This window comes from Myxocyprinus asiaticus, chromosome 15 (genome assembly GCF_019703515.2).
Source record: "Myxocyprinus asiaticus isolate MX2 ecotype Aquarium Trade chromosome 15, UBuf_Myxa_2, whole genome shotgun sequence".
Taxonomy (NCBI): domain Eukaryota; kingdom Metazoa; phylum Chordata; class Actinopteri; order Cypriniformes; family Catostomidae; genus Myxocyprinus; species Myxocyprinus asiaticus.
Window position 1 is genome coordinate 1,715,803 of NC_059358.1, and position 22,277 is coordinate 1,738,079.

Sequence of the window (22,277 nt, forward strand, 5' to 3'; positions counted from 1 at the left end):
GACAGGGTCTTGATCCGGTGGTCCACCATCCACACCTTGATTGACCTGGCTGTGTGGCATGGAGCATTGTCCTGCTGGAAAAACCAATCCTCAGAGTTGGGGAATATTGTCAGAGCAGAAGCAAGCAAGTTTTCTTCCAGGTTAACGTTGTACGTGGCTTGATTCATGCGTCCTTCACAAAGACGAATCTGCCCAATTCCAGCCTTGCTGAAGCACCCCCAGATCATCACCAATTCTCCACCTGGTGGTCTAATGGTTAGACGGAGACCTGGAGAGGCCTACAAGCCGCAGTGTCTCGCACCCACTGTGAAATTTGGTGGAGAATTGGTGATGATCTGGGGGTGCTTCAGCAAGGCTGGAATCGGGCAGATTCGTCTTTGTGAAGGACGCATGAATCAAGCCACGTATAAGGTTATCCTGGAAGAAAACTTGCTTCCTTCTGCTCTGACAATATTCCCCAACTCTGAGGATTGGTTTTTCCAGCAGGACAATGCTCCATGCCACGCAGACAGGTCAATCAAGATGTGAATGGAGGACCATCGGATCAAGACACTGTCATGGCCAGCCCAATCTCCAGAACTGAACCCCATTGAAAACCTCTGGAATGTGATCAAGAGGAAGATGGATGGCCACAAGCCATCAAACAAAGACTGAGCTGCTTGAATTTTTGCACCAGGAGTGGCATAAAGTCACCCAACAGCAGGTTTGGGAGGGTTACTTTTGAAATGTATTCCACTACAGATTACAGATGCTGTAAAATGTAATTTGTAATGTATTCCGTTAGATTACTCAAAGTCAGTAATGTAATCTAAATACTTTGGATTACTTCTTCAGCACTGGTAGATTTTTTCACTTGTTTTGACTATAAAAACTCTGCCAGTACAGTAAGACAAAATACACGTTAAAACTTAAATATCTTATGCAGTGTTGTTTCTAAAACAAGATAAATCTAACTGATCTTGTTTTAAGGATTTTTAGATATTTTTACAGGAAAACAAAACAAAAATTATCATCAAGAATATGATTTTTGCTCTAATATCAAAGGTCTTACTAGAAAAAAAGAAGTTATGATTCAACTTGAAAAAATATATGATCGTGTCTGGTAACATGTGCAAGTAAAATGGATAGAAATAGCATTTTATCTTAGCGTAAAGCTGACAATTTACACAAGGATTATTTCTATTTCTTGTGCTCCAAACTTACTTCAAACTTACTTCTCTGTCTGCTCGTATGAATGTAACACATCATAAGAAAGTGTTTCACCGCTGTTCAAATGCACTTTGGATCGCATCATTTATAGGTATAAATGTTTTCCATCTGAAAGGACTAAATATTAAATGAAACAAATGACAATAAAATGCAAAGTAATCTCTTCAGTAATCTAAATACTTTTTGAATGTAACTGTATTGTAATTACCAATGATTTACATTGTAACTGTAGTGGAATACAGTTACTTATATTTTGTATTTTAAATACGTAATCCCGTTACATGTATTCCGTTACTCCGCAACCCTGCCCAACAGCAATGTGAAAGACTGGCAGAGAGCATGCCAAGACGCATGAAAATCAGAGTTATTCCAGCAGATATTGATTTCTGAACTCTAAGTTAAAACATTAGTATTGTGTTGTTTATAAATGAATATGAACTTGTTTTCTTTGCATTATTCGAGGTCTGAAAACACTGCATCTTTTTTGTTATTTTGACCAGTTGTCATTTTCTGCACATAAATGCTTTAAATGACAATAATTTTATTTGGAATTTGGGAGAAATGTTGAGAGTACTTTATAGAATAAAACACAAATGTTCATTTTACTCAAACACACACCTATAAATAGTAAATCCAGAGAAACTGATCATTTTGCAGTGGTCTCTTCATTTTTTTCCAGAGCTGCATGTAGCTAGTTGAATAAGCAAAATACTGTATTCCAATAATCAGTAATTAAAACACTAATAGCGAGGGAGAAAATACATAAATGCTCTCATTCATGATTACCAACAAATGATCAAAAATAATCAAACATGTAGATATACTTCAAAAGAGGATAAGTGAGTACAAGAATAGGGAAATATCCTTATATATATATATATATATATTAAAAAATGACAGAATTTTCATTTTTGAGTTAACTCTTAGTGCATGTTTATGTTTCTTTAAGGCATGAATTTCATTATACTGTGATGGAATTTTATTTGCGGCTCATTCCCAAGATTTGCAAAATGTATAAAAAGATTTGGATGATGTCCATATATAGATTGAGTGCAGCAAAGATGTATTCCTCCGGACTCAGAGAGAGTTTCTTGTTCCCAAGAAGCATTTGTGTGTCCACGGCCAAGAACTGCAAGAAAATCAGGCCATTATTTTGGTCATTTTGTCGTATAAATTGAAAGGAATCATTTCTTTTAACAAATATCTTGTACGGAGCCGGTCACTTACACAAGTGAAAACCAGTGCACCCAGTGAAGCGTAGATGAGGATCAGAATCCTGTTGTACATGAAGGTGCACATGATTCCGAAGACTAATAGTACAATGACGCACACAAACAGCACTCCATAACAGGACGTGAAGTCATATTTGGTCTGTTTGTAGAGGGCACAGGGACATTTATTAGTACCTCCCAACTTAATGCAAAAGTCAAAGTTATGGGTGACAATTATTTATAGTGTGTAATTATTTTTAGTATAGTGTTCTGTCCAGCACACTGGCAGAAGAATTCATATAATCAAGAAACATTATGAAAATCATTTTGTATTTTGTTTTTTTGTTTTCTCCCCTTTTCTCCCCAGTTTGGAATGCCCAATTCCCAATGCGCTCTAAGTCCTCGTGGTGGTGTAGTGACTCGAATATCAGCTGGCTCTGCGTCTGAGACCATCAATCCGTGCATCTTATCACGTGGCTTGTTGAGCACGATACCGAGGAGACGTAGCGCGTGTGGAGGCTTCACGCTATTCTCCGCAGCATCCATACACAACTCACCACGTGCCCCAGTGAGAGTGAGAACCACATTATAGTGACCACGAGGAGGTTACCCCATGTGACTCTACCCTCCCTAGCAACCGGGCCAATTTGGTTGCTTAGGAGATCTGGCTGGAGTCACTCACTCGAACTCGTGACTCCAGGTGTGATAGTCAGCATCAATACTCGCTGAGCTACACAGGCTCCCATTTTGTATTTTTTTTAACAGAACCAGATATTAGAAAGAACCAGTACTTGATTCCCAACCCCTAATCACCCCGGTGTCCTAGCCAAATTCCCCCCATTGGTCCTTCTCAATCATGGCCTCCTAATAATCCCCATCCATTAATTGGCTCTATAACTCTACTCTCTCCTCTCCACCAATAGCTGGTGTCTGGCGGCCGTTCCAGGTGGATGCTGCACACTGGTGGTGGTTGAGGAGATTCTCACTATACTATGTAAAGCGCTTTGAGTGCCTAAAAAAGCGCTATATAAATGTAAGGAATTATTATTATTATTATAATCACAGTAGCTACATAACAGTGATCAATAACTGATGAAGTGAGATGAATACTGACCTGCAGAGAGAACATTACCACTGTAAAACAAACCAACACCGTAATACCAACAGCCATCAAAACGGAGTCTGTATCGTAGAAGCTGGAGATCACACCAATCATGTAGGAGATGGCAAGAGTCAGAACAGTCTGAAATGAGAGAAATCAGTCATCATACATGTTATTATCGTAACATGCTTAACCGTTCCATGCAGTTGGCAATCAAGTAACTCTGTAGCACAAAGCGGGTCAAATTGACGCGGCTCGTTAAATCGCAATTAAGCAGTCACAATTTGCGCATTTCCCCCATAATCATCAATATCATCAATAATTTATAAATGTAAAATGTATTAACTTTATATGAAGTAAATGCTCCAAATTTACATTCGAATGTTTATGTACAGTATGTATTTATGTATGTGTGTGTGTGAACGTGTGTGTGCATGTGTGTTTGTGTATTGGTGGCTAGATGTGGGTGTGTGGGTATCTGTGTGTCAGGTTTTTCTTGAACCATAAACACACGCAAACACACAAAGACACAGATACACACACATTTGCTCCCATTTTCCCCATTTGTTTCCACTTATACGAGACAATTTACATATGTATGTGTGTTTGTTTGCATGTGCGTGCTTTGTGTGGATGGGTATGTGTGGGTTAAGTTTTGGTTGTGTGTGGGTCAGGTAACAAACACATTTGTTCCCATCATGGTTGATATATAATACTGATATTGGTTTCTATTGTTGTCAAACAGTTCTAGGCTCTGGTGTAATTCTGATAATGTTTTGTCACTGCATTACAAAAGTCTTTATACGTACCGGGTCAAAATGACCCGCAACAACTTCTTTGTTACTATTTTTATAAATACATGAAATTAATAATTTCAACATTTTCAGATCCAGATCACCTCTGTGGAGGGTGTCATGAAGTTTCAGATTAATAAGTTAAACTTAAGTTAAGTTGATGTAAATCGGTGTTAAAAGTTTAAACGGGTCAAATTGACCCGGAACTGCATTCAGGTGTTAAAATTAGAGGTAGACGATATATCGATTTTACCGATTAATCGTTGCTGATAGTCGCTTTTTGGAACTATCGTTATCGGCAAAAATCTATGCTGATGAATTTTTATTATTATTAATATTATTTCTCATAAATATACCTCATCTGGTGATTTCGGGCTTGTTTATTGTTAAAAGTCCCATGTTATGCACCTTAATCTTCCTGGTTATCATTGGGATTTTGGTTGCACAAACTGCTTTTGGGGTTTTATTCATTTTGGAGCCTCAATGTCTGTGCCCATCATAGCAAGGAAAGACAAAGAATTTTTTTTAACATTCTATAAATCGATTTTTAGAAAACTATCAGCCGATTAATAGGTTATCGGACCTTTCCACCACCGTAGTTATCGGTATCTGCAAAATCCGCTATCGGTCAACCTCTAGTTAAAATAAATGAGAAATCAAAACTGCACATATTTACTTTCTTGATGCACGCTCATGGTCTTATTGTGCATGATTTATTGGTGCACGTTATTCCAATGCATAGTTGAATATCCAGTTTGACTTAGAAATACACCAGATTATGGAAGTAAAATGGGTTGCAAGCGCAATCTCAAGTTGACTTTGTGTTTGTATTTTAAAACATCAGATAAAAGATTCACCAAGGCAATGAGGTTCCATGGATGCTTTCTGCGAAACTCTCCGCAGCAGACGATGGTAAAGTATGGTACAATGAATACCACATAGCCAATCCAGTAAGTCCACGAATTCTTCTGTACAAACAGTTTAGTGTGTGGCTCAAATGTGAAGAGAGCCACAAAGCCGCACGTCACTGCCAGCTGCAGACTCAACACTGCAAAGACCTAGTAAACAAATAAAAACTGACAATCTCTGAATTGTCAAAATTCACCGCTGGGTTTTAACAAGTCCAAAACATGAAAACAGATGCAAGGATGTTATAGAAGCTGAACCTATTGTATCAAGTTGAAATTTTGTTTATAATAAAAATGTAAAGATCAGTAAAATACTTATTACTCATTTTGTTAAGAATAATATAATCATTTGGTTGGTGCATGAAGATATAAACATTTCCAGCAAAAATAACTACATCATATAGTTATACAATATAAAATTACATTATGTTAAAATATTTTAGTAATACCGCCCACCATTACTTCAGTGTTAATTTGATGTATGATGTTGTACATGTGTCGAACAGTTAAGCCTATGTTGGGACTTTCATGAAAGTATTTCTCCATATCAGTGTTATAAACACCTGTGGTCGATTACCTTTCGAATGAACACTCTTCTGATGGTTTTGTCATCAAGTCCACAGATGGTAAACTGCTCGTTTTCATATTCTGGAGGTGGCTCGATTTGCACTGGCACGCTCACTGGCCCTTTTACAAAACAAAACAGGTGAGATATTACCTTATTTTCAAATTTAATCTATATAAAAATTCCCTCATGCAGGGATAGAGTGCTTCTTACCATATGCAGCATGTTGTGTATAAGGCCCAGTGCTGTAAGGACCGGTAATATAAGGATCTGCTTGAGGATATGGTGTTTGTTGATATCCAGGTACCCCCTGTCCGTACATAGGATTCCCAGCAGCAGATGGTGGCAGATATGGGACACCAACAGGTGTGCCAACAGGTGCACCAACAGGTGCGTCGGCTCCCATTCCTCCATAAGCCATACCAGCTTCATAAGAAGGGGGCATCATAAACCCTGGAGGGGCAGGCTGATCCAGGGTAGTGTCATGTGGTGGGTTTTCAAAACGTGTGTACCCAGCTTTGTTTTGTGCCATGTTTGGATCTCAATTCTGGGAAATACTAATATATTGAAAATGTTAAGTACATATCACTTGAATTTCTGAGGTTTGCTCCAGTATGAATATCATGACTCCAGGGTTCACACACATTGTCAACAATGAATGTCCATGATTTTTCCAGTCATTTATTATTACTTTATAATAATAATAAAACATTTCTGGAGTTGAGTTCCATTTATATGTCAGGCACTAATCCTCGTAATTAATGTTTATTATTAGAGCAAAAAAAAAAAAAAACCCTCTGCTGATTACCATCTAGCCAGTGACATATTTTAGAGCAGAGCATAACTAATTTACACTATTTATATATACAGCTCTGGAAAAATGAAGAGACCACTGCAAAATGATCAGTTTCTCTGGATTTACTATTTATAGGTATGTGTTTGAGTAAAATGAACATTTTTGTTTTATTCTATAAAGTACTGACAACATTTCTCCCAAATTCCAAATAAAAATATTGTCATTTAAAGCATTTATTTGCAGAAAATGACAACTGGTCAAAATAACAAAAAAAGTTGCAGTGTTTTCAGACCTGGAATAATGCAAAGAAAACAAGTTCATATTCATTTATAAACAACACAATACTAATGTTTTAACTTAGAGTTCAGAAATCAATATCTGCTGGAATAACCCTGATTTTCATGCGTCTTGGCATGTTCTCTGCCAGTCTTTCACATTGCTGTTGGGTGACTTTATGCCACTCCTGGCGCAAATATTCAAGCAGCTCGGCTTTGTTTGATGGCTTGTGGCCATCCATCTTCCTCTTGATCACATTCCAGAGGTTTTCAATGGGGTTCAGTTCTGGAGATTGGGCTGGCCATGACAGGGTCTTGATCCAGTGGTCCTCCATCCACACATCGATTGACCTGTCTGTGTGGCATGGAGCATTGTCCTGCTGGAAAAACCAATCCTCAGAGTTGGGGAACATTGTCAGAGCAGAAGGAAGCAGGTTTTCTTCCAGTATAACCTTGTACGTGGCTTGATTCATGCGTCCTTCACAAAGACGAATCTGCCCGATTCCAGCCTTTCTGAAGCACCCCCAGATCATCACCAATTCTCCACCTGGTGGTCTAATGGTTAGAGGAGACCTGGAGAGGCCTACAAGCCGCAGTGTCTCGCACCCACTGTGAAATTTGGTGGAGGATCGGTGATGATCTGGGGGTGCTTCAAGCCATGTATGAGGTTATCCTGGAAGAAAACTTGCTTTCTTCTGCTCTGACAATGTTCCCCAACTCTGAGGATTGGTTTTTCCAGCAGGACAATGCTCCATGCCACACAGCCAGGTCAATCAAGGTGTGGATGGAGGACCACCGGATCAAGACCCTGTCATGACCAGCCCAATCTCCAGAACTGAACCCCATTGAAAACCTCTGGAATGTGATCAAGAGGAAGATGGATGGCCACAAGCCATCAAACAAAGCCGAGCTGCTTGAATTAAAGCTGTGATTGAAAATCAGGGTTATTCCAGCAGATATTGATTTCTGAACTCTAAGTTAAAACATTAGTATTGTGTTGTTTATAAATGAATATGAACTTGTTTTCTTTGCATTATTCCAGGTCTGAAAACACTGCAACTTTTTTGTTATTTTGACCAGTTGTCATTTTCTGCAAATAAATGCCCTAAATGACAATATTTTTATTTGAAATTTGGGAGCAGTGTTGTCAGAACTTTATAGAATAAAAAAAATAATAATTAATTTTACTCAAACACATAACTATATATAATAAATCCAGAGAAACTGATAATTTTGCAGTGGTCTCTTAAGTTTTTCATGAGCTGTATATACAGTTGAAGTCCGAAGTTTACATACACAGGTTGAAGTAATTAAAACTCATTTTTTAACCACTCCACAGTATTAATAATAGCAAACTATAGTTTTGGCAAGTCCTTTAGGACATCTACTTTGTGCATGACACGAGTCATTTTTCCAACAATTGTTTACAGACAGATTGTTTCACTTTTAATTGACTATATCACAATTCCAGTGGGTTAACTGTGACTTCAAGCAGCTTGGAAAATTCCAGAAAATGATGTCAAGCCTTTAGACAATTAGCTTCTGATAGGAGGTGTACTGAATTGGAGGTGTACCTATGGATGTATTTTAAGGCCTACATTCAAACTCAGTGCCTCTTTGCTTGACATCATGGGAAAATCCAAAGAAATCAGACAAGACCTCAGAAAACAAATTGTGGACCTACACAAGTCTGGTTCATCCGTGGGAGCAATTTCCAAATGCCTGAAGGTGTCACGTTCATCTGTACAAACAATAGTACGAAAGTATAAACACCATGGGACCACACAGCCATCATACTGCTCAGGAAGGAGACACTTTCTGTCTCCTAGAGATGAACGTAGTTTGGTGCGAAAAGTGCAAATCAATCCCAGAACAACAGCAAAGGACCTTGTGAAGATGCTGGAGGAAACAGGTAGACAAGTATCTATATCCACAGTAAAACGAGTCCTATATCGACATAACCTGAAAGGCTGCTCAGCAAGGAAGAAGCCACTGCTCCAAAACCGGCATAAAAAAGCCAGACTGCAGTTTGCAAGTGCACATGGGGACAAAGATCTTATTGTTTGGAGAAATGTCCTCTGGTCTGATGAAACAAAAATTGAACTGTTTGGCCATAATGACCATCGTTATGTTTGGAGGAAAAAGGGTGAGGCTTGCAAGCCGAAGAACATCATCCCAACCGTGAAGCATGGGGGTGGCAGCATCATGTTGTGGGGGTGCTTTGCTGCAGGAGGGACTGGTGCACTTCACAAAATAGATGGCATCATGAGGAAGGAAAATGATGTGGATATATTGAAGCAACATCTCAAGACATCAGCCAGGAAGTTAAAGCTCGGTCGCAAATGGGTCTTCTAAATGGACAATGACCCCAAGCATACCTCCAAAGTTGTGGCAAAATGGCTTAAGGACAACAAAGTCAAGGTATTGGAGTGGCCATCACAAAGCCCTGACTGTAATCCGATGAAAAAGCGTGTGCGAGCAAGGAGGCCTACAAACCTGACTCAGTTACACCAGTTCTGTCTGGAGTAATGGGACAAAATTCCAGCAACTTATTGTGAGAAGCTTGTGGAAGGATACCCAAAACATTTGACCCAAGTTAAACAATTTAAAGGCAATGCTACCAAATACTAACAAAGTGTATGTAAACTTCTGACCCACTGGGAATGTGATGAAAGAAATAAAAGCTGAAATAAATCATTCTCTCTACTATTATTCTGACATTTCACATTCTTAAAATAAAGTAGTGATCCTAACTGACCTAAGACAGGGAATGTTTTCTATGATTAAATGTCAGGAATTGTGAAAAACTGAGTTTAAATGTATTTGGCTGATGTGTATGTAAACTTCTGACTTCAACTGTATATAAGTTCGCTATAGAAATATTTATTCACAGTAGAATTGCTCTAACACTGTTTTGACCCCATTACTTTTCTTGTTAAGGGCTTTTATGATTTTAGGAATTTTCCTGAAATTCACTTTCAACTAAATCTGCGATAAATTAAAACTTGACTACGTGAGCGCGAGAGAGAAAGTGAAAGTATGCGAAAGCATCGGTTTATCTGATATCACGCCATAACATGAGTAAACATCAATACATAATTACCGACATATAATTATATAAAAACACAAAATGAATGTATAAATACTGAAAATGATAAAAGAACACAATGCATTAGAACAAAAGAGATAAATCAGCGTTAAACTGTGTAACATGAAACTCTTCCGTTTTCCAAGAGCTGAACATTTATACTTACATGTTGTCTTTGTGCACTGTAGAGTGGAAAATAACGTTTACAGCCTTAACTCACAAAACCTAGTAAACGTAACAAACTTTACAACTGGTTACGAATGTTTTTTCTGTACTCTTGTAAACACGCTCCTTCACTTCCGACACTTGCGGTTCCTGTAAGAGCAACAGCCCACTACTGGCAAAACACCTGTTATTACATCAGAATTATATATTTCATTGTGCATACATTGCATTTAATTATTTTATATATTTTATTATTAATATGACACACAATATGAATAATGCTGACTGATGTGGGGTTAATACGTTTCAATGTTGACCATGACAGTGTTGTTAGAGCAATGCTCTTTTTATCTTGCATTGTGCCAAACGTTGCACATAAGTTCTTAACACTGTTGTGGAACACCTATATTACAAAATATATATTTTATATGAATAATAATTCCTTCCTGATTTATTACATAATTTGCATGCAAAAGTTTTCGAAATTAACATCATATAAAGCTTAAAAAAAACACAACATACACTACATTGCCAAAAGTATTCGCTCACCCATCCAAATAATTGAATTCAGGTGTTCCAATCACTTCCATGGCCACAGGTGTATAAAATGAAGCACCTAGGCATGCAGACTGCTTCTACAAACATTTGTGAAAGAATGGGCCGCTCTCAGGATCTCAGTGAATTCCAGCGTGGTACTGTGATAGGATGCCACCTGTGCAACAAGTCCAGTCGTGAAATTTCCTCGCTACTAAATATTCCACAGTCAACTGTCAGTGGTATTATAACAAAGTGGAAGCGATTGGGAATGACAGCAACTCAGCAACGAAGTGGTAGGCCACGTAAAATGACAGAGCGGGGTCAGCGGATGCTGAGGCGCATAGTGCGCAGAGGTCGCCAACTTTCTGCAGAGTCAATCGCTACAGACCTCCAAAGTTCATGTGGCCTTCAGATTAGCTCAAGAACAGTGCGTAGAGAGCTTCATGGAATGGGTTTCCATGGCCGAGCAGCTGCATCCAAGCCATACATCACCAAGTGCAATGCAAAGCGTCGGATACAGTGGTGTAAAGCACGCCGCCACTGGACTCTAGAGCAGTGGAGACGCGTTCTCTGGAGTGACGAGTCACGCTTCTCCATCTGGCAATCTGATGGACGAGTCTGGGTTTGGCGGTTGCCAGGAGAACGGTACTTGTCTGACTGCATTGTGCCAACTGTGAAGTTTGGTGGAGGGGGGATTATGGTGTGGGGTTGTTTTTCAGGAGCTGGGCTTGGCCCCTTAGTTCCAGTGAAAGGAACTCTGAATGCTTCAGCATACCAAGAGATTTTGGACAATTCCATGCTCCCAACTTTGTGGGAACAGTTTGGGGATGGCCCCTTCCTGTTCCAACATGACTGCGCACCAGTGCACAAAGCAAGGTCCATAAAGACATGGATGAGCGAGTTTGGTGTGGAAGAACTTGACTGGCCTGCACAGAGTCCTGACCTCAACCCGATAGAGCACCTTTGGGATGAATTAGAGCGAAGACTGCGAGCCAGGCCTTCTCGTCCAACATCAGTGTCTGACCTCACAAATGCGCTTCTGGAAGAATGGTCAAAAATTCCCATAAACACACTCCTAAACCTTGTGGAAAGCCTTCCCAGAAGAGTTGAAGCTGTTATAGCTGCAAAGGGTGGGCCGACGTCATATTAAACCCTATGGATTAAGAATGGGATGTCACTTAAGTTCATATGCGTCTAAAGGCAGATGAGCGAATACTTTTGGCAATATAGTGTACCTTCACGAGCCCACAGAGAGAGTGCAGACAACACGGCTCATCTCTTTAAGTTATTTTCATGCATTCATTAATTTTTTGGTAATGGGTGCATATTTCTAATAGACGTGAGCAGACATAATCAGATATTTGATTAAGTATGTCACTTCTATTTTTGAAAAACCAGTGATAAATATAAAATTCACCTTTTCCATAGACCCTTTGACTTGGTTAGATTTTTAACCCAAATGACTCTCAGTTAAATGATTTTTTGGTTTAAGTTTGGTTTAAGGCACTGAGGTGTAATAGTCACTTTTGCGTTCCTTACAATTGTGGATGTTCAGTTCTGCTACGAAACCGTACCCCACTATGGAAAAAGTATCCATTTACTCAGGGCCGTAGCTAGTGGGGCGAAAGCTGGTAATGATTCTAAGGGCCCAAATGTCCAGGGGGGCCCACAACAAATTTGAAACTGTATTATTTTAATAGGTAAGGGGCCCAGAATAATATATATTCACGGGGCATAGAATTCCTTGCTACAGCCCTGCATTTACTTACTGTTATTGATTAGTGAATTTCCAATAGCAAGAAATTGTCTGACACTAACAGTCAGAGGAGTTTTATAGACTATAATGCAATAAAAACATGTACAATCATATACTGTATGTTTATGAGCTCTATGGCAGCTGAGACCAAAAACATTATTTAAAGTATCAGCTCAGCCAAAAAATTACATTTACTCACCCTCATGTCATTCTGAGCCCATATTATTATTATTATTATTATTATTATATTATTTTATGTGAAACACAAAAGATGTTACGCCGCATTTACACCCCGGTGTGCTTCTGCAGCGCGTTCCGGCTCCGACGAGGTTTTGTTCCGTCCTCTATGCGGCGTCATATCCCACCGGGAGCATTTCAGAAGCGGAGCACTGCGAGGCAGCCGTATTGGCGAGATCATGAGATCAACAAACAACAATAAACTACTTTGCCTGTCCGACGTTGACTTCCTTTTGATTTTGTATTTTTTCCTTGATTTTTGGGGTTCTACCATGGGTAAGATGGCTAAATGGTTATTTTTTTTGTCCGGTTTAATTGTGTTTATTGTTGTGTTTATTGTTGTTATGAATACGATCGGGAGTCTGCACAGGGTGTTTTATTTTGAAATTGACAGAATGTTCTGATTTTAATTTTGTATTTGAACGGTGCGGCTTGGACGTGGCATCCGTCAAAAATAGACAAGATGACTATCTTTAGCGAAGCAGAGTGGAGAGCCGCTTCTGGGACGCTTCTGAAACGCGCCGCGGCCTGGTGGAATCACAAGCATTGACTAGAGTGGCCGTGATCAGCTCCGGAGCGCTGCAGAAGCGCCCGGTGTAATCGCGGCGTTAGGCAGAATGTCAGAGTTTCTGCTTTTAACACAACCAAAGAGGACAGTGATTTACACTGTCAAACTCCAAAAAGGACAAAACGCATCTGAAGTATCATTAAAGTAGTCCTTATGATTTGCACTCTATATTCCATGTCTTCTGAAGTTATCTGATAGCTTTGTGTTGCTGTTGCAGCTCTTAACCTTGTGCTCCTCATTGGCTACCATTCCTTGTGTTCCCGTATCAAAATGACCGGCCCACTAAGATTGTTTATAAATCTCTCATATTGCAAATAATATCACACGATATTGCATTGGATCTTTTTATCAACTTCTGTTTTAGTAATTATTTAGTAATTGAACTGAGCTTATACGGGGCCAGTGTGGGGCACTAATAAAATAAAATAATAATTACATAATAAATTAATAACCACTTGCTTGATCTGAATAAAACAGGTGTTGTTTTAAAGCTTAAAATCTAGCTACCACACCTGGAGTCACGAGTTCAAATCCAGGGTGTGTTGAGTGACTCCAGCCAGGTCTCCTAAGCAACCAATTGGCCCAGTTGCTAGGGAGGGTAGAGTCACATGGGGTAACCTCCTCGTGGTCGCTATAATGTGGTTCTCGCTCTCGGTGGGGCACGTGGTGAGATGTGTGTGGAGGCCGCAGAGAATAGCGTGAAGCCACCACACGCGCTACGTCTCCGCGGTAACGCGCTCAACAAGTCACGTGATAAGATGCACGGATTGACGGTCTCAGACGCGGAGGCAACTGAGATTCGTCCTCCGCCACCCAGATTGAGGCGAGTCACTACGCCACCATGAGGACTTAGAGCGCATTGGGAATTGGGCATTCCAAATTGGGGAGAAAATAATTTTTTTGCATTGATAATAATTTTAATTGAGTTTTGCATGCAGCCAAATGGAGGATTCTGCTTTTTCGGCCGGTAAGTGCCCTCTTGAGGAAGACACATTAAAATTTGAATGATGGTGTCAGAGGTGCAGGGTTTTAAGATGCCAGTATAGCTCGCTCCCAATAAGTGTTTTATTTTGCACAATGGAGAAGAACATTGGGATTAGAAAATAATGTTTTGTCAATAAAACAAGGCATTTGTGATTAAACAAATATCATTAGTTGTAGGCTAAGCCTAAAGCCTATTGTGTTCAGGAGGCCAACTTTTTCAGATAAAAAATGAAAGTAAATAAGCAATATGAGTAAAAGATTATGTGGGAGTGAGAGGAGTTGGAAAGCAGAAAGTGGGGAAACATGTCATTGCTCCATTCTCCCCATAATTTTGTTTTGTCATTATGCACATGTAAATTGTTAATTTACCCTGCCCTTTGTTTAGATATCCATTTGTTTAATGCTGGATAATACATTTTACAGAATGTCACTTTATGTCCCTTGGATATAACACTTGATTTTGACCCATTAATCTTATGTTTATCACGGGTGTGGCACGGTGGTTCAGTGGCTCAGTGGTTAGCACTGTCGCCTCACAGCCAGAAAGTCACAGTTTCAAGTCCAAGCTCAACTGGGCCTTTCTGTGTTGAGTTTGAATTCTCCCCGTGTTCACTATGGGTTTCCTCCAGCAATATGCAGGTTAAGTAAATTGCCCCATAGCTGTGAGTGAGAGTCCCCCAGCCACTGGGTGTTGCATCAGGAAGGGCATCCAGCATAAACCTGTGCCAAGTCAGATATGCAGATATAGCAGCTGGTCCGCTGTGGCAACCCCTAACAGAAGCAGCCAAAAGAAGAATCTTAGGTTTATCACATATTATCCAAGATTATCGCATATCACATTTTTCCTCTTAACCATGTAGCCCTAGTGGTCAGTTCTTAATTTGTTTATTCTTTAGATATTCTTATAAAAAGGCTCATATTTAATATGGTGGGGTAGAGAAATAAGACATGAGACTAGGTAATAATGTTATTTTGCCTATATTACCAGACTGATTTCTCACATTTTCTTAATACCAACCTTTTGAATATTATCCTTGCTGTATGTCCCTACCAACTTTCAAACCAAACCTTTGCCCCTTGCTCTCTGCCCCTAACTTTGCGCAACCGTTTAAGTTACAGGTGGATGCTAGTGCTACATGGAGTTTGAGCAGATTTGCTGCATGATGATGACCTTGGCATTGAACATCCCATTTGTTACCTCTCAAAGACTTTTTCTAGGTGTCAACGAATAGTACCATTGAAAAGGAGGCCCTAGCCTTGTTGTTGGCCCTGCAGCACTTTTAAGTGTATTTAGGGGGTAGCTGCAGTCCCATGGTTGTTTACACCAACCACAACCGTTGAATTTACCTTTCACGGATGTCAAATGCAAATCAGAGGTTGATGCGCTGGTTTCTTATCATGAATTCAACCATGACATTCATTATAAAAAGGGGGCAGAAAATGACATAGATTCAGTATCGGCGCAGGAAACGCTATCAGAGTATTTTAATACGGTGTTCAGGGGGCGGAGGGGTCTGTGTGGGTGCCTCGTGCCGCCCCCCACAGCATGCCGCCGCCGCCCCCCCACAAGATGCCACCCTGGGTAACTGCACATGTTTTTTTCTTAGAAAGAATCGTTTTTTTAATTCCCAACCCCTAATCACAGTAGGTACATGACAGTAAGCAGTAACCTGCAGAGAGAACATTACCACCATAAAGCAAACCAACACCGTAATGCCGACATCCATCATCACCACGTCTGTATCATAATAGCTGGAGATCACACCAATCATGTAGGATTTAGATAAGAGTCTGAACAGTCTGAAACGAGAGAAATCAGTCATGACAATGCAAGAAAGGAGATATCGAAAATATGTTATTTTTTGTAACATGCTTAAAGTCAACACGAAATCAAAACTGCCCATATTTACTTTCTTGATGTACACTCACGGTCTTACTGTGCATGATTTATTGGTGCATGTTATTCCAAAGTCATAAAGGTGTTACGTATAGCCTAGTTCGTAAAGTTGAATATCCAGTATCACTCAAAAGTACAGAAGATTATGGAAGTAAAATGGGTTGCAAGCGCAATCTCAAGTTGACTTCAAGTTGGGATTTTAAAACATCAGATCAAAGATTCAAAAAGGCAATGAGGTTCTATGGATGTTTTCAGCGAAACTCTTCACAGCACACGATGGTAATGTAGGGCGCGAGGAAAACCACATAGCCAATCAAGTAAATCCACTCATCAGGGGCGGAGCCAGGAGTTTTCACAGGGGTGGCTGGGCAGGGTCCAGCGATCAGTCTGTGGTGGCACATCGTCGAAGGGGGGTTGTTCATATCATTGGATGTGGTGGGGAGGGTGGAGGTAGTGGTTGTTGGTGTAGAAAGACTAACTAAATTGTGCCCAAGACAAAAAATGATCAAAACGGCAATTGCGAGTGGATTGGCCAATGGGGTCCATGGTGGCCACAGCCACGCCTGGCCATCCCCTAGCTCCGCCCCGCCACCCATTCTTCTGTACAAATAGTTTGGTGTGTGGCTCAAATGTGAAGAGAGCCACAAAGCCGCACGTCACTGTCAGCTGCAAACTCAACACTGAAAAGACCTAACACACAATACATTTAACACAATCACTCTGACAATCGCTGAACATACTGAACACACAGATTTTGATGCAAACTTTGATTTGAAGATCATTTCATCCTCGGGGATGCTATGCATTTTTAGTCATATTTATTTTATTTTGTACACTTTTTAAGAAATATATCAAGAGTTATACTTATAATTAGGACCCTCCTAATGCATTCGGGTCATTTTTGACCCGGGAGAGGTAAATAATAAAATAATAATGTCAAGACTATCAAAATACACATAATGTTTTTTTATTATTATTGTTTAAGAGATATAACCAATTAAAACAATTGTTACATCGATTGCATTCGTGGATCAAGTTTGACACGTGCATCGACTGTGATTTTACACACAATATTATGTTGATGTTTTTTGTACATCTATGAATTCGATTTTTTCTTATAAACACTTTACTTACATTTAGCGTCTTTCGTTTGTCTCCCACTGGGAATGCATCTTGTTTACAAACATGCACACACACACATTCCTGTACAAAACACACATGACAGATGCAACATACATTACAAATAAACTGAATCAAAGGTACTACTGTCTAAAAGGGGTGCGGCAAGAGCAAAAGTTCATGCACACATTAGTCTAAATAAGGCTTGAAAGAGGAAATTGCCCAATTTTTTTACTTATGCAATAACATTTGGCAGTCAGTGCAAGTAAACAGAATATATTTTGTTTTAAAACAGTAAAGAAGTATTAATGTTGTATACTTGAGGGGGGCCTGGGTAGCCTGAGTATTGACGCTGACTACCACCCCTGGAGTTCGAATCCAGGGCGTGCTGAGTGACTCCAGCCAGGTCTCCTAAGCAACCAAATTGGCCCGGTTGCTAGGGAGGGTAGAGTCACATGGGGTAACCTCCTCGTGGTCGCCATAATGTGATTTGTTCTCGGTGGGGCGCATGGTGAATTGAGCGTGGTTGCCGCGGTGGATGGTGTGAAGCCTCCACACGCGCTATGTCTCAGTGGTAACGCGCTCAACAAGCTACGTGATAAGATGCGCGGATTGACGGTCTCAGACGCGGACGCAACTGGGATTCGTCCTCCACCACCCGGACTGAGGCGAGTCACTACACCACCACGAGGACTTAGAGCGCATTGGGAATTGGGCATTCCAAATTGGGAGAAAAAGGGGAAAAATCCCCCCCCCAATTCAAATTACTAGTAATTCTTACATATAAATGTTATTGTGTTATATTCAAATAAACATTTGTATACATGTATCACACTGGTTTGGCTGTAGTTAATGTATATTTTGAAATGACAAAATGGCATCGCAATTAATAACTTTTATATTTGTCAGTTAGCATGCCAAAAATATCAATCGTTTTACATGCATGAACAGTTAAGAAGATTTATTAATGACTTACAATAAGTCAAAAGTTTTTAGATTAAAACCATCAGTTATGAATGATTTATAAGCTAAAATTCCACCGGGTCAAAGTTGACCCTCTAATGCGAAAGGTGTATGCACATTTTAAACACAACAGGAGGGTTAATTGACTAACATTAATAGAAAGTTCAGTATTCAAAATACTGACACTGATGATGATATTTTAGTATTTGCATACTGAATTGTGACTGGTATTTTCCTTCTTGCATCTATTTAACCATATCCACAATATTCCGAATGAGCCTCTCATGCTTTAGAATATTTCATATTTTTTACACCAAAAAATGCTTTTGGAAATGAATGGTGTGTGGAGTTCACTACAATACAATTGCTGTTTTATAAGAGAATTCACTGACAATTTTGCACCAGGTAGGTGTCAGCTTACGGCTCTCCCCATTCATTTGCATGGGATCCGCAAACGGTGATTTACTGTCGTAACACGCTAGTTGACCGTTACGCGGAGGTTGGTATATCGGTATTAAATCATCTCTGGCACCAGCCCTGGCTTGAACTCTTTGAACTTTCCTTGAAGACCACAAGATCAGTGCATCAGTTACTGAAACTGGCATAATACATATCAGCATTAATGTGAATGAATGAATGAATGAAAGGATGAACGTTACACTTATAGCACTTTTCTGACACTACACTCAAAGCGCTTTACATGGTAAACAGGGGACTCTCTTCAACCACCACCAGCGTGCAGCATCCACCTGGATGATGTGACGGCAGCCACACTGCGCCAGAATGCCCACCACAAACCAGCTATTGGTGGAGAGGAGAGAATAGAGTGATGGAGCCAATTAATGGATGGGGATTATGAGGAGGCCATGGGGGAAATTTGGCCAGAACACTGGGGTTACACCCCTACTCTTTATGAGAAGTGTGGGGGATTTTTAATGACCACAGAGTTAGGACCTCGGTTTAACATCTAAATAACGGTGCCTTTTTACAGTATAGTGTCCCCGTCACTATACTGGCCATTAGGACCAACACAGTCCACAGGGTTAGCACCCCCTGCTGGCCTCAATAACACCTATTCAAGTAGCAACCTTAGTTTTCCCCAGGAGGTCTCCCATCCAGGTACTGATCAGGTTTAGAGCTACAGGATGATATGGCTGCTGACACAGTGACATAATATCTAAGATAATACACATGATGCTATTGATGCAGGGAAATTAAGTTTTGAAAACTGTATAAGCCTATTATAACATCTCATTCAGCAGGTATCAGTGTTGACCAGGCTGTTTGTTTCCCGAAATTTGGAATTGACTCCGATTTCAATTCCTGATTTTTTTTGAATGGATGGAATCGAGTTTTTTGTGGGGGGTTTCTCCCCAATTTTGGAATGCCCAATTCCCAATGCGCTCTAAGTCCTCGTGGTGGCGTAGTGACTCGCCTCAATCTGGGTGGTGGAGGATGAATCTCAGTTGCCTCCGCGTCTGAGACCGTCAATCCACGCATCTTATGACATGGCTTGTTGAGAGCGTTACCACGGAGATGTAGCACGTGTGGAGGCCCACGCTATTCTCCGTGGCATCTACGCACAACTCACCACACGCCCCACCGAGAGCGAGAACCACACATTATAGCGACCACGATGAGGTTACCCCATGTGACTCTACCCTCCCTAGCAACTGGGCCAATTGGTTGCTTAGGAAGCCTGACTGGAGTCACTCAGCACACCCTGGATTCAAACTCACGACTCCAATTGTGGTAGTCAGCGTCTTTACTCGCTGAGATACCCAGACCCCTACCCTATGCATTGTTAAATCAACATACACTGACAGCCATAAGTTTGGAATAAAGTACAGATTTTGCTGTTTTGGAAGGAAATTGGTACTTTAATTCACCAAAGTGGCATTCAACTGATCACAAAGTATAGTCAGGACATTACTGATGTAAAAAACAGCACCATCACTATTTGAAAAAGACAGCCGCCATCACTCCAACACCTTATCCTTGAGTAATTATGCTAAATTGATCATTTGGTGCTAGAAAATCACTTGCCATTATATCAAACTCTGCTGAAAGCTATTTGGTTTGTTAAATGAAGCTTAACATTGTCTTTGAGTTTGTTTTTGAGTTGCCACAGTATGCAATAGACTGGCAAAAATGGCAAAAAAGAAACAGCTTGGGCGGCCTGGGTAGCTCAGCGAGTATTGACGCTGACTATCACCCTGGAGTCGTGAGTTCGAATCCAGGGTGTGCTGAGTGACTCCAGCCAGGTCCCCTAAGCAACCAAATTGGCCCGGTTGCTAGGGAGGGTAGAGTCACATGGGGTAACCTCCTTGTGGTCGCTATAATGTGGTTCTCACTCTCGGTGGGGCGTGTGGTGAGTTGTGCGTGGATGCTGTGGAGAATAGCGTGAAGCCTCCACACGCGCTATGTCTCCGTGGTAACGCGCTCAACAAGTCACGTGATAAGATGCACGGGTTGACAGTCTCAGACATAGAGGCAACTGAGATTCGTCCTGCACCACCCGGATTGAGGTGAGCCACTAAGCCACCACGAGGACTTAGAGCACATTGGGAATTGGGCATTCCAAATTGGCAAGAAAAGGGGAGAAAAAAGAAAAGAAACCGCTTTCTCTAGAAACTCATCAGTCAATCATTGTTTTGAGGAATGAAGGCTATACAGTGCTTGAGATTTCATACAAAGGTGTACACTACAGTCTTCAAAGATAAAGAACAACTGGCTCTAACAAGGACAGAAAGAGATGTGGAAGACCAGATGTACAACTAAACAAGAGGATAAGTACATCAGAGTCTCTAGTTTGAGAAATAGACACCTCACATGTCCTCAGCTGACAGCTTCATTGAATTCTACCCGCTCAACACCAGTTTCATGTACAACAGTAAAGAGAAGACTCAGGGGTGCAGGACTTGTGGGAACAATTGCAAAGTAAAAGCCACTTTTGAAAAGGTTCGAGTGGGCAAAGAAACAGACATTGGACAACAGATAATTGGAAAAGAGTGTTCTGGATCATAACCCCATTGAGCTTTTGTGGGATCAGCTAGACTGTAAGGTGTGTGAGAAGTGCCCGACAAGACAGTCACATCTATGGCAAGTGCTACAGGAAGTGTGGAACATTTGAGATAGCGAATTAGTGTTAAACTGAAATTAATATCACATAAATCTTGAAAAAACAATATACCTTCACAAGTTTGAGCCCACGGGGGAGTCCAGACACGAAATGGCTCATCTCTTTTAGTTATTTTCATTTATTCTTTAATTTCTTGGTAATCTATTATTTGTGGTGGGTGCATATTTCTAACAGAGATGCATGCGCTAAATTTTGGGAAACAATGATACAGTAAAAACACAGCAAATAAGTGAGACATTTTTATAAATGATCAGATTGACAAGTGTCTTACAAACATTTGATCAAATATGTAACTACTAGTACATACTAAAAAATAATTTCCAAGTGAATTCACAAATGTCCAGTGTCAAACTCTACAAGCACAGATAACAAAGTGTACCAAATGACCAACAGGATGACAAATTGATCAACAGATAATGAAACTTAAGAGTACTTGGAAGTAAACTGCTATTCTTAAATATGGCCCATTTGGAAGTCAATTCTGCATGCATAATTTCATGCATTTCACTTTGCAATTTCAATTCACATTCCCTCTAATAATGCTGAAGGAAACTTCAATTAAATAGCGTAAAGACAATGTTATAATCTCAAACAGTCCACCATTATGGAGGTACAACAATGCAGATTAAACATATACAGTAGGCTGCATCAAAAGTATACTAATGATGGAAAATATCTTTAAACAGTGCACTTACAAGAACCACATTTTTCAGTAGTGCTAATGGTTTTTATTATAACGTTTAATAATCAGTGATAAATATAAAAATGGACTTATTTCAATAGGATAGAAATATAACCAAAATGACTCTCCGTTAAGTGATAGTTATTTGGTTTAATGCACTGAAGTGTAATAGTCACATTTCACATTCTTTGCATTTGTGGATGTGCATTTCGGCTTCATTACAGCACACAATAAAAAAAACCTTCGTTTATTTACTATCACTGATCAGTGAAGTTCCAG

The 22,277-nt window shown here is 40.1% G+C and overlaps 3 protein-coding genes across 5 annotated transcripts in view; 1 reads left to right on the forward strand and 2 right to left on the reverse strand.

The window, feature by feature from the left end:
- The window catches only part of LOC127453218 (E3 ubiquitin-protein ligase znrf2-like), a 425,349-nt gene that overhangs the window by 180,476 nt on the left and 222,596 nt on the right, over window positions 1–22,277 (forward strand). The window lies entirely within an intron of this gene.
- LOC127453183 (protein lifeguard 1-like) lies at window positions 1,731–10,277 on the reverse strand. 2 transcript variants are annotated; one of them, XM_051719411.1, is made up of 7 exons: window positions 10,115–10,277; window positions 6,003–6,336; window positions 5,802–5,911; window positions 5,174–5,374; window positions 3,535–3,663; window positions 2,437–2,580; window positions 1,731–2,338 (listed from the first exon to the last, which is right to left on the reverse strand). In XM_051719411.1, the coding sequence occupies exons 2-7, from the start codon at window positions 6,319–6,321 to the stop codon at window positions 2,189–2,191; spliced, it is 1,053 nt and encodes a 350-aa protein (XP_051575371.1). In that variant the 5' UTR covers window positions 6,322–6,336; window positions 10,115–10,277; the 3' UTR covers window positions 1,731–2,188. The 2 variants fall into 2 exon arrangements, with proteins under 2 accessions (XP_051575371.1, XP_051575370.1); XM_051719410.1 differs by having other exon boundaries at window positions 6,003–6,346.
- The window catches only part of LOC127453078 (RNA-binding protein 24-like), a 111,289-nt gene continuing 110,466 nt past the window's right edge, over window positions 21,455–22,277 (reverse strand). For both annotated transcript variants that reach the window (XM_051719117.1, XM_051719118.1), the window contains one exon: window positions 21,455–22,277. This exon is cut by the window's right edge and continues 809 nt beyond it. The gene's annotated coding sequence lies outside the window, so the exon portion shown is untranslated.